A 12045-nucleotide genomic window follows, 5' to 3' on the forward strand; every position below is an offset into this window, starting at 1 on the left:
GGGGAGATGCTGGGCAGGTGCAGGCTGGAGGTGAGACAACAGCCTTGCTCCTGCCCTTGGCTGCCCAGCTCCTTTTAAAATCATAGAACCCTGGAATCACCAGGGCTGGAAAAGCCCTCTAAGATCATCAAGTCCAACCATTAACACAGCACTGCCAAGGCCATCACTAACCCATGTCCCCAGGTGCCACATCCTGTGTTTTTTTTAATATTTCCAGAGGACAGTGACTGTCCTGCACAGCCCATTCCAATGACTGGCACAGCTTTGAGTGAATAAATTCTTCCTGATGTCCAAACTGAAGCTCTCCTGGGGCATTTTGAGGCCTTTTCCTCCGGTGCTGTCCCCTGTTGTCTGGGAGCAGAGCCCCACCTGGCTGTCAAGGAGTTGTAGAGAGGGAGATGGTGCTGCCTGAGCCTCCATTTCTCCAGGCTGAGCCCCCACTCAGCTGCTCCTCATCTTGTGCTCCAGACCGTTCCCCATCTCCATTCCCTTCTCTGGACATGCTCCAGCCCCTCAATGTCTTTCTTGTCGTGAGCGGCCCAGAATTGGACACAGAATTCCAGGTGCCTCACCTGGGCTGTATATGTAGAACTCCACCTTTCATGCATGTGGGAGTACACGGTAGGAGATTTCTCCCCAGCTCCAGCCCAGTGAGCTTTCAGGAGAGATTTGGCTGCATGTTGGCCCTGCTGGGACTGGGAATTGGAACCCATTTCAGGACACAGCAAAACCTTAATCTGCAGCCTAATCTCTGGGTACTGCATCTGTGCAAAAATGGCAAAAACAGCAGATGAAAGGGCTGTGAAGGGAGGGTTGGGGCAGCAAGGGCCACTGCAGAGACAGCTGGTTTGCAGAGGTATCAGGAATCTGCCAAGGCCTCTGGGATGTGCCAAGTGCCTGGTGCTGGACTGACTGGAGAGGGAAGACAGCAGGTGAGGGACCTGGTAGGAGACACCCTGAGTGCAGGGAGCAGAGTAGGTGTCTGCCCTGGGGTGTGGGCAGGACGTGGGTCCTGGTCACCTGAGCAGCATTCCCAGCAGCGCAGAGCAAATGCTGTGGGCAGTGGCTGAGATGCAAGAGAAATGCATCAGGGCTGAGCTCAGCAAGATGGGAACAGCCAGCACAGCTGTGTGAGCAGCAAAGCCACTGCAGCCCCCGAGGGCCCACACCTTCAAACCCATCCTTGTGGGGCACAACTCCGTGCCCTCCTTAATGCCCTGCTCCTTTCCCATGTGGCAGCTCCTTATCTCACCCATCACTGCAGCCAGGCTGGGCTGGAGATGCTGATAAGCTCAGGCCACATTAGAAGGGGACAGGTTGAACGACAGGCACAAGCCCGGAGGAAATCTGACAGCACAACCTTGTTCCAGCAGCAGCCGTGCTGCCAGCCAAAGGCTCAGCTCCCGCCACTGCTCAAGGGCACAGCCAGGGCCAAGGTGAAAGCCTTTGCTGGCAGCGGGAACCGGAGGCAGGGCTGGATCAGAGGCAGGAAAATCAAACCTCAGAAGTGGCAGCTTGCTGCTAAGCTGGCAAACAAAGGATAACCAGTTTCCCCTTGAGCTCTCCAACAGCACAAATAGCTCCATTTTAGTGCTAATCACAGCATCCCACAGCAGGTCTGACTCAGACTTGGGACTCTCTGGCTTGGAGGTAGACCCAGCCTGATCCATGGGGAGCAGCAATGCCACCACACCTCAGCAAGGTGACCTGAGCAGGTCCAGGGGCCACCACAATCCCGCAGGTCCCAGGTGCAGCAGGGAGGGAGGCTCACAGCTAGGATCCTGCTGAACAAGGAACAGAATGGCTGCATCCTCCCTTCAGCCAGGGCTGGGGCCACGGCTCAGCTTACAAGCAGCAAGGACAGGGCTTCTCCCAGCCCTCCCTCACATCCCAGCTGTTTTCCCACCAGAAACCCCAGGAAGCACCAGCAGTGACTCCTTTGTGCTGCTCCACACAGCACAGAGCCCTAGAGTGTAACCTTGGGGGGCTCGGAGCTGTTCCCTCCCAGACCCCCTGAGGGCAGCTGCTCAGCTTCTGCCATGGCTTAGATTAACTGAACTTCAAGGAATCCCAGAATGGGTTGGGTTGAAAAGGACCTTAAAGCTCATCTCATTCCCACTCTCTGCCATGAGCAGGAACAGCTTCCAATATCCCAGGGTGCTCCAAGTCCCATCCAGCCTGGCCTTGGGCACTTCCAGATATGAGACAGGCACAGCTTCTCTGGGCACCCTGTGCCAGAGCCTCAGCATCCTCAGAGGGAACAATTCCTTCCCAGTAGCCAATGTAAACCTACTCTCTGCCGAATTGTGAGGCTGGCAATGGGTTCACCTCTCTGGAGGTGAGAGCAGGGACTGATCACAGGGCTCTGCTGCCCTCACATGTTTTTTACCAATACCCAAATTTTCCAAGTCAGTCTTGCACTAAGTGGCACTTTTCAAGTGTTGTGATTGTGTTCCAAGAAAGGCCCTTGCACTCACCCACACAGCTTTTGAATTATTTTATTTTATTTTATTTTATTTTATTTTATTTTATTTTATTTTATTTTATTTTATTTTATTTTATTTTATCCTTTCATGAAGTAAAAGTCCTACTTGAAAAGTGGCTGGTTTGAGGTGGCCGAGGAAAATTTCAGGTCCACACCTGCCTCTGGACAAAGTTTGGAATCCTGCAAAGCAAGGAAACAACAGTTCAGCCCTCAGCCTTCAGCAATGGCTGGACTTAAGATGCCTATTAATATTAATAACAATATTAATACTTCTTCTTTGGGCTGCACCTGCCACTGCCTCCCAAGACCCTTTCCTTTTCCCAACGCTCAGTGGGAGCAAGTGTAATAAGCACTGGGAATGGATCTAAATTAACTTGGAGAGCAGCAGCCCGACAGCCCAGAAGGCTTCAAGGAGCTGCCTCCGTTCTGGAGTAGCACCCACTAGAGTAACACATACACAACCCCCAGCACCACAGGTTTTAATTAAATTGTGCCAAGCACCTGAAAGCAACATTCCCCACAGTTCTCAGTCTTGCCTGCAGTTCTGCACTGCCTCTTTTCCAAGCTGGATGTGCTGCAGTCGGGGTTTCACTGGCAACTTCAGTGGCTGTGTCAGCTGGAGCATGGCCCCAGCACAGCTCTCTGAGGCTTTGGGCTCACACAAGAGGCAGAACAGCCCCAGGTTGTGCCAGGGACTGGATATTCAGGAAAATTTCTCCACTAGAAGGGTGGTCAAGCACTGTGACAGGCTGCCCGGGGCAGTGCTGGAGCCACTGTCCCTGCAAGTGTTCAAAAAACGTGTGGGTGTGTCGGTAGCTTTTTAATGGTTATTTGGCTTGGCAGGGCTGCGTTGGTGGTTGGATTGGACTGGATGATCACAGAATCGTTTAGGTTGGAAAAAGAACTCTGAAGTAATTTTTGTTCTTTCCTTATTGTTATTTCTGGGAGTGTATATGGAAATTTCTCCCTGGAGCTGAGGAGCGCCCATCGGAGTGATTCCTCGAGACTGTGAGAGATTGACCCCAAGCTCGGTGGTGAAAAGCATCAATGTCACTAAATACTTTACTACCTTTATTATCATCTACTATCAATATTGCTTCAAAAATATTGCACTGCTCTAGCAGCTAGAACTGTGCAGTAAATAATCCTAAATAAGATCTTTTAGCATAATCCTTACAATCATTAATTTAAATATTTTATCAATATAAGTATTTTGGGGTTTCTATCCTTAATCCTGAAGGTCAAAGTCGTATAAAGGCTCAATTGCACTGCTTTAGACATAAACCACTGGCCAAGCCTGGCTCAGACTCCTCACGGAGGAGGACTCCTGGGAAGCAGCGGGGCTTGGGACTCCCATCCACGCTGCCCCGAGGGGCGGGCTGGTGGCTGTGTCGTGCGCTGAGGGGCGGCCACGGGCTCTGTCAGCCCGGCCAGGGCAGTCCCGGAGGTGCCGGTGCCCGGTGGGGCCGGTACGGCGGTAAAGCCGAGCCCCGCCACAAGAGGAAACACCGCCCCCACCAAGATGGCGCCGGCCGGGCGGTGTCAGGGAGCTCGGGCTGTCACGTGACTCCATTCCACCCAATCAACGTCGGGTGACGCCTCCGTGGCGGGAAGGGGCGCGCGGGCGGAGTCGCTGCCTCCATGACAACCAATCAGCAGCGGGTTGGGGGCGGGACTCAAGGGGTAGGTGTCACGTGCTTCCCCGCCAGCCAATCAGCGGGCGGCGGCGGCGGCGCCAAGATGGCGGACGATAAGGTGAGTGAGGAGGGCTGGGGCTGAGGAGCCGCCGGGGCTGTGGGGAGGTCGCGCCGGTTTCTCCCGCCGCGGGGGGCGGGAATCACCTCCGTGTCTCCCGCAGGACTCGCCGCCTAAGCTGAAGGACCTCGCCTTCCTCAAGGGGCAGCTGGAGAGCCTGCAGCGCAGGGTGGAGGACGAGGTGCAGGCCGGCGTGGGGCAGGTAACGTGCGGGCTCGGGGCGGGCCGGCCGGCAGTCCTCTCTGAGAGAGGTGGGGGGAAAAATTAATCCCCGGGGAAACATATCCCACAGTTCACCCCTGGGGCACGTCCTGTGTGGCCCCCTCCCCGATCCCGCCTGGCCGTGCCTCACTGTGCCATTCCCTCAGGACGGATCGCTGCTCGCGTCGCCCTTACTCAAAGGCTTCCTGGCCGGATACCTGGTGGCCAAACTCCGCTTCTCCGCCGTCCTGGGCTTCGTGGCCGGCACCTGCACGGGGATTTACGCCGCCCAGAACTACGCCGTGCCCAACGTTGAGAAGACGATTCGGGACTATGTGAATTCACTGAAAAAAGGTCGGGACTAACGAGGAGGAGCCCAGAGGCAGCAGGGACTGCAGGAACGGTGCTCCTTAGGTAGCAGGCACAGAGCACCCCCAGGGCTTTGGGAGGCACATCATCTGCACCCTTCTTTTCCCTGGAAAAGGGCTTTGCACCACATCACTGCGACACATCAGGGGGCTGGTGATGGGTGTTTGTTGGGCATCATGGCAGGAGTGATCTCTGCACTAACCCACAGCAGCTTGACAGCATTGAGGGGCTGCCAGCTGCCTTTTCCCCTCACCTTTCCCTGTGCCCCTGTGGACAAAGGGGCTGCTGTGCCCAGTCACCCGTGTGCCCTGTGACCCGTGTGCCCTGCCACCTAGCCCATGGCGTGCCCTGGTAATGTGCTTTGTGTGGCTTCTCAGGAAGGCTTGTAGTTCTCCTCCTAACGAGAGACAACGCCCTGCTCTCCTGCTGCATCACAAATGTTGCGGGGAACATCCTGCTTGAATCAGGCTCATTAAATTCTTGGTATTTGATCTCTTCAGTGTTGCAGGGTGAGCGTCTGTCTGGCCTCTCTGCACTGACAGCAGCTCACTCGTGCTGGCTCTTGCCTGGAAATGGGCATGTTTGGGAATGCCGCTGGCTCTGCCAACGGGCTGCTCCAGAGAGGGCAGTGGGCACTGCTGCTGCTGCTGTCTGTGCTCATCTACGGCTCCCACGCCCCCCTGCTGACGCTCTGCAAGGTGGACGGGGCCATCCCCTTCAGCTCCACGTCCGTGGTGGTGCTGGTGGAGCTGACCAAGCTGGCGCTGTCCCTGCTGTTCCTGCTGGCGGGGCGGCGGGAGCCGCTGGGCACGGCGCTGTCCTGGCGCCACGCCGCGCCCTTCGCGCTCTCGGCCCTGCTCTACGCCGCCAACAACAACCTGGTGGTGCACATGCAGCTCTTCATGGACCCCAGCACCTTCCAGGTGCTCAGCAACCTGAAGATCGTCAGCACGGCGCTGCTGTACAGCCTGCTGCTGCGCCGGCGCCTGGGGCCGCGCCGCTGGCTGGCGCTGCTGCTGCTGCTGGCCGCCGGCGTCGCCTACAGCTGCGGGGGGCTGCGGGGGCCCGGGGACGGCGGCGGGACGCGCCTGCACGTCACCCCCGTGGGGCTGCTGCTGCTCTCCGTCTACTGCCTCATCTCCGGCCTCTCTGCCGTCTACACCGAAGCCATCCTGAAGAGCCAGGCGCTGCCCCTCGGCCTCCAGAACATCTTCCTGTACTTCTTCGGGGTCCTGCTCAACCTGATGGGCTCCGTGTGGAGCGGCACGGAGGGCGGGTTCCTGGAGGGCTTCTCCCCGTGGGTGCTGCTGGTCGTGCTCAGCCAGGCTCTGAATGGCCTCATCATGTCTGTGGTGATGAAACACAGCAGCAACATCACCAGGCTCTTCGTCATCTCCTGCTCCATCCTGGTCAACGCTCTCCTCTCTGTTGCCCTCTTCAACCTGCAGCTCACCCTCCTCTTCTTTGTGGCCGTGGCGTGCATTGGCCTGGCTGTGCACCTGTACTATGGAGTCACGTAGTCACTGCCTTCCTGCCACGTGTCTGGGCAGCCCCAGCCTTTCCTCAGGGCTGGAATCATTCCTGGAGGGTGCCTGCACAGCTCCAAGGATCCCCCAAGGAGGCGTGCTGAGGGGGAGAGCTCTCTGTCCCTGCTTCCACAGGGAAACTCTGCCCTGCTGCAGTCCAGCCAGGCTCTGTGCCATGGGGTTCCCATGGGATCAGGCATGCCCAGCCTTAGGAGGGGTCTGAACCCCTTGTGCACATCTCACAGTCTCAAGATGTGCCAGGGGAGGTTTCAGGTTGGATCTTAGGAGTAATTTCTTCAGGGTAGGAGTGATTAAACATTGGAAGGGGCTGCCCAGGAAGGTGGTACAGTCACCATCACTGGGGTGTTGAAGGACTGGACATGGCACTTCATGCCATGGTCGAGTTGACAGGCAGATGTTGGCTTACAGGTTTGACTAAATGATCTCTGAAGTCTTTTCTCACCTAAATGGTTCTGGGACTCTGTCCCAAGTCTTCAAGCTGCTTCCCCATACCACAGTGGCCTGGGAATGCTCTGGCAGTAACTGGCCTTGCTGCACCTCCTGCCAGCCCAGCATGGCACTGGTGCTGTTTCAGCTCCCATGGATGCTGCTTGACCCCTACCATTCCTGGTGCTGCTTCCCTGGGCCTCTCCCACCTCCAGTTTTCCAGCCCAGCCCCTGCCTGGAGCCCTGCAGTCCTCAGGCCCCATTTCCCCCTCCTGGGCACAGTGTCTGCAGAGCAGACAGGGACTGGGACATATGGGAACTTTCATCCACCCCCCAAATTTGTACCAAGTTTCTGGCAGGGTATTAAAGCTACGATTCAACAGCATCTGTGTGTCTGTCCCGTGTCTGCCTGCCCTGTGGGATGGTGGCTGTGTCCCTTGGGATAGGTTTGGGGGCCAGGGCCGTGTCTGAGCCTGAAACACTCATGGGTGAGGGGCACTCACTTTATTCCATGTGACCACAGCCGGGGGCTGCCAGCCCTCCCGCCGGTCTGAGCCTGTGCTCCCACAGGCAGGTTCCCGGCCCAGAGCAGGGATTTCCCTCGGGAGGAGCAGGCGGGAGGGGAGGCTGTGCCTGGGGTAACTCAGGGGCTCAGTGTGGTGGCACCGGCCGTGCCCGCCCGCCGGGAGTCCCGCAGCTGCTGGTTGTGCTCGGCCAGTTCCACAGCGTCCCGGAGCGCCTCCTGCAGCAGCGCCCGGTGCCGGCGCTCCAGGGCCTCCCGCTGCTCCTCTGCCAGGCGCTGCTGGTCCCGGAGCACCTGCGGGATGCCCGGGGCGGTCTGGCACGGCCCCGGCACAGCCAGGAGAGGTGTTCCCGGCCCTGCCTGCCCACCTGCAGCAGGTGCTGTCTGCAGGCCCGCATCTCCTGGTGGTGACTGTGCAGCAGGGCCTCCAGGTCCCACTCGGCCGCCTCCCGCTCCCGCAGCGCTGCCTCCAGGCTCAGCCCCAGCGCCGTCACCTCCCGCCGCCAGCGCTCCGTGTCCCACTGCTGGGGACGGGGACACGGTCAGGGCAGCCCCAGGGTGGCCCGGCTCCCCTGGGCCGCACTGGGGAGGGCAGTGCCCGGGCAGGAGGGGCTGGACTCGCAGAGCTGTGCCCACCTCCCCGCCGTGCTCCCGGGCTGGCGCGGCGCCGGCCCCGAGCTGTCGCTGGAGCTGCCGGCAGTGCCGAGCCCGCAGCCGCTGCCGCTGGGCGCCGGCCAGGGCACGCTGCACCTCCGGGCACGGGCGGGACTGGCACCGGCTGCCTGCCTGGGGGACAGCACGGAGGGCTGGGATGGCACCAGAGCTGGCAGCACGGAGCTGGCCCCGTGCAGAGACCCCGCGGGCTCCCGCTCACACTGTCACGTCCGAGCCGTGGCTGTGACACTTCGCTCTGCGATGGCTCCTCCAGGAGCCCCTGCCCTGCGCTGGCCAGAGCTCCGCTGTCCCCTCCCTGGCTTTTGTCACCCCGTCCTGCTGTGTGGGGACAGGGGAGGAGGATGAGTGTGACATGGGGGGCTGAAGAAGGACGTTCACATGGAGAGTGAGGCTTTCCCACCGTGTAAGGCCATGCTCTGTGCCCACATATCCTTCACCCAGCTGTGGGATGCGTGCTTGGCCCCACGCTCTGGCTCTGCTGGCTCCAGGCTGGCACTGGTCGGGGGTGTCTGGGTCTCAGGCTGCTGGCCTGGCACTGCATTCCCTGCAGAAACCTGGTCCTGTCAGAGAAGGAGATGTTACAGGGCCACAGCTGGGATTCAGGGCTTTTCCTGCACCACACTGTCCCTGGATGAGGGGGCCTGGCCTGACCTCTGCCTACCTTGGCACTGGGCTGGTGCGTCTCAGTTGTCCCAAGCACCTTGGCCACTGCCTGCTTTTTCTCCCACCTTTGATTCTTCAGCACCTAGAAAAGGGGAACTGGAAGTCCTTGGGGTGTTTCAGACCTCCAGGCCTGGCATGGCTCCAGGGAAACATCTCACTCCTGCAGCAGCTTCTGCCCCTGCCCTCAGAGCTGGACAAGGGTCTTGACACCAGGATGGGGTCAAGAGCCTGCACCTCACCCAGGCCAGGGAAGGAGTGCCATCCCTGTCCCATGGATCCAGGGGCATTCCCCACCTGCAGCTCCCTCAGGGCCCTCTGCAGCTGGGCTACAGCTGTCCTCTGCTCAGGGAGGCCGGATCCAGCCAGCAGCTCCATCCGCAGCCCTCGGATCTCCCTCCGGCGTGCCACAATCTCCTCCTCAGGGTCCCAGAGTGTGGCAGAGATGGTCTTGGCCACCCCCTTCACCCTCTCGGCCAGTCCCAGAGCTCCCAGGATCTCCTCTCTGGAGGTGTCTGGGAGAACAGCACGCCCTGGACAGGGGCCATGGGGGGCCACCAGCACAGGGGGTCCCGGTGTGATGGACATGAGTGGAGCTGGTGTCCCTGGGCAGCAGCCAGGGACTGAGTGCCAGGTGTGGGGCAGGATGGGGGGAATCCTCAGGGACGGGGCATCCCCAGTGTGTCCCAGTCCCAGGGGCTACCTGGCAGCGACACACAGAGCAGCAGGAAGGTCAGGCTGTTCCCCTCCAGCAGCCGCTCCACGATCCAGGGCAGGCAGACAGCACCAGGTTCCCTGCACTCCCTGCACATCGGGAAAGGGGGTGGCTCTCAGGAGAGGGCTGGTTCCTGCAGTGCCAGCCAGGCTGAACCCTAACCCACAGAATCCCAAGGATGTCCCCAAGCAGTGGTGACACCCCCTTGGCTCCCAGCCACGGGCTCCCACTGGGGTGTCCCTCCTGCTTCACCTCCAGGAATGGAATTCCCTGACCCACAGCAGGCACACGGCTGTGCTGGAGTGGGAACACAGCTCAGCCCCCGTACGTACAGCCTGGGGCAGGGCCCGCTGGCCCCTGGGGACACCAGGATCCTGAGGGCCGAGCGCTGGCACCTGCCACCCTCCAGCCCTCGCTCCACGGTGAGAGTGAAGAGGCTGCCAGCCCTGGGGAGAGGCCGGTGTGGGAATGGGGCTGCAGCAGAGCCAGCCCCAGCACAGCACCGCATGGCCCAATCCTTCCCAGCCAGTGGGATCTGGGCCAAATCCCTCACCCCTCCACAGCCGAGCACCTGTCTGCGAGGGGCTGCTGATCACACCCCTGGAACAACGCTGGGATGGCACCCAGACCCCTGGCATAGGCACTGATGGCAGCCTGGGCATTGGGCACAGCCATTTCTGTTGCCTCCTCCACCACCCTGGAAGCAGAGGGAGATAAGACCAAGCGAGGAGGGTCACATCCACCCCCTGGCCCTGCTGAGGCTGGGCACCATGCTCCCTGCCCAGCCCCACTCCTGATGTTGGGGTACCAGCCCCAGGAGCATCTGCTCAGCCATGGGGCAACAGGTACCTACAGGCCCAGGGGTGCCACATCCATCACCTGCAGGGCTCGGCCGTCGGGATGGAGCAGGTCCCAGGCTTTGTCATGGGTGCTGACCTGGAATGAGGGGGCTGCATTAGGCAGGGGGGCAGGAAAAGGGGGCTGCTGGCATCCCACACTCACCAGGGGCCCAGACTGCTTGTGGCCATGCGCAGGTGAGGGTTGAGAAAAGCTGATTTTGGGGTAACTAACTCAGCTTTTCCAGCCCTAGCACCAGGGAAGGGCAGAGCCTGGGAACACCCAAACCCTGTGTGGACATTATCAGATCCCTGACACTATCCCAGAGCCAAAGGGCAGGACCCAGCCCAGTAGCAGGAGCTTGCATCACTCCTGTGCTGATCAAGGCCACACTGGAGAGACCTTGAGGCCACAGGGAGCAGTGACTGGCCCAGAAAGCCCAGCTGTGATGGGTGCAGGAAGGGGTTAGAGAGCTCCCCTGATCCCACCACGCTGCAGGAGCCTGGGAGGTGCTCTATCGGCATGTAAGGCTTCCCACAACTGGGAAGTCCTGGAAAGAGGTGAGAACACCTGGTGAGAACAGCTGGGATCCAAAGGTCTCCAGTCCCTGGTCACTCTCTGGATGAGGGGACTGGATACCAGTACAGGGCAATATGTTCTCTCGGCACAGCAGGGTCTGGGCAGTGGCAGAGAGGGAATGGACCCTCATCCCAGGACATCCTGCCCTGCTCCTGCCCTACCTGGACCAGACTGACCATCTGCAGGCTCTGTGTGTCATCCCCCAAGGCCTCCAGTTCTTGGAAGACGGTGTCAATCACCTGTGGACAAGCTGGGAGCTGTTTCCCAGGATCCCCGGCTGGATCTCAGCCCCGCCCCGGCGGGATCAGGGCCTGTTGGGTGACCCAGGAGCCCAGCACTGCACAGCTGTGCTGTCCCCTCTCCCTGCCACCTGTCCCCTGTGCCCTCACCTGCCAGATGACACTCTGGAAGGGCAGCTGTGTCCCAGGGCCACGGGGGTCCCACAGCAGCAGGGACATGCTGTAGCCAAGGGGAACCAGGGCCAGCTGGGGTCTTGCCAACTCCAGGACCTTCTCCTGGTAGGAGAGACAAATCCAGCAGGGCAGGGGCAGCATGGCACAGCCATGGCAGCCACAGCAAGGCACAGCCAGCGTGGTGCAGATGGCCCTGGCTCATGTGGCTGGGGACAGGCTACAGAGAAGGACCTGGGGCTCTTGGTACCTGTCCTGCATCCAAGTGGAAAACACCATCAACAGTCAGGGAGCTCCCCTGGTGTGAGGGAGGGGGATAATGTTCAGTTTTGCCCTATCCCAGCATGACCAGGGCAGGGCAAAGGAGGGACTGGGCACACTGGGATGGAGATGGCAGGGGTGGCACAGAGGGCCTGGCATGGGCAGGGGTGAGGAGAGACCTCCCCTTCCCCTGCTCTCTGGGAACCCCCAGGAGGTTCCCACAAAGGAGGAGTCCATAGGGGTGTAGGGCAGGAGCCCAGGACCTCAGCTCCCATCATGGTCTCAGGAGTGGCAGGTGGTGGGACAGAGCCCCTGTTCCCTCCTGGTTCCCCAGGACCCCTCATACCCTGATGTCCCTGCCCTACAGCTCTCACCTGGGGCTCCTTCCCAGCAAAGAGGAGCTGTAGGGGGTCCTTGCTGCTTTCTCCTGGCCCTGAAAACACGAGTGTGAGGTGGTGTGGGGGGTCAGCCCCACCTGTCCCAGCCCTGTCCTGCCCCCTTTGCAGCCTGGAGCCACATCCCAGGGATTCACATCATTTCCAAGCCCTCTTGCTCTGACTCAGAGCCATCAGGCTGGGCAGGACACCCTGTCCCTTCCAGCA

At 60.1% G+C, this 12045-nt stretch overlaps 2 protein-coding genes across 2 annotated transcripts; both read left to right on the forward strand.

Moving 5' to 3' along the window:
* The first annotated feature begins 4169 nt into the window (after positions 1-4169).
* On the forward strand, positions 4170-5309 carry LOC136367380 (SLC35A4 upstream open reading frame protein). Its single transcript, XM_066328929.1, has 3 exons — positions 4170-4240; positions 4344-4442; positions 4609-5309. Exons 1-3 carry the CDS (start codon positions 4226-4228, stop codon positions 4804-4806), a joined length of 312 nt encoding a protein of 103 aa, XP_066185026.1. The 5' UTR covers positions 4170-4225; the 3' UTR covers positions 4807-5309.
* A 54-nt stretch (positions 5310-5363) lies between these two features.
* SLC35A4 (solute carrier family 35 member A4) lies at positions 5364-7168 on the forward strand. Its single transcript, XM_066328928.1, has one exon. It carries the CDS (start codon positions 5383-5385, stop codon positions 6328-6330), a length of 948 nt encoding a protein of 315 aa, XP_066185025.1. The 5' UTR covers positions 5364-5382; the 3' UTR covers positions 6331-7168.
* Positions 7169-12045: the final 4877 nt, after the last annotated feature.

The sequence above is a fragment of the Sylvia atricapilla genome, chromosome 14 (genome assembly GCF_009819655.1).
Source record: "Sylvia atricapilla isolate bSylAtr1 chromosome 14, bSylAtr1.pri, whole genome shotgun sequence".
Classification (NCBI taxonomy): Eukaryota; Metazoa; Chordata; class Aves; order Passeriformes; family Sylviidae; genus Sylvia; species Sylvia atricapilla.

Excerpts from the sequence above, each read along its gene's own strand:
- LOC136367380 (XM_066328929.1), top strand. Across the intron at positions 4,443-4,608 it reads TGCAGGCCGGCGTGGGGCAG|GACGGATCGCTGCTCGCGTC; the intron begins GTAACGTGCGGG and ends CCATTCCCTCAG.
- SLC35A4 (XM_066328928.1), top strand. The coding sequence starts at position 5,383 with ATGGGCATGTTTGGGAATGCCGCTGGCTCTGCCAACGGGCTGCTCCAG.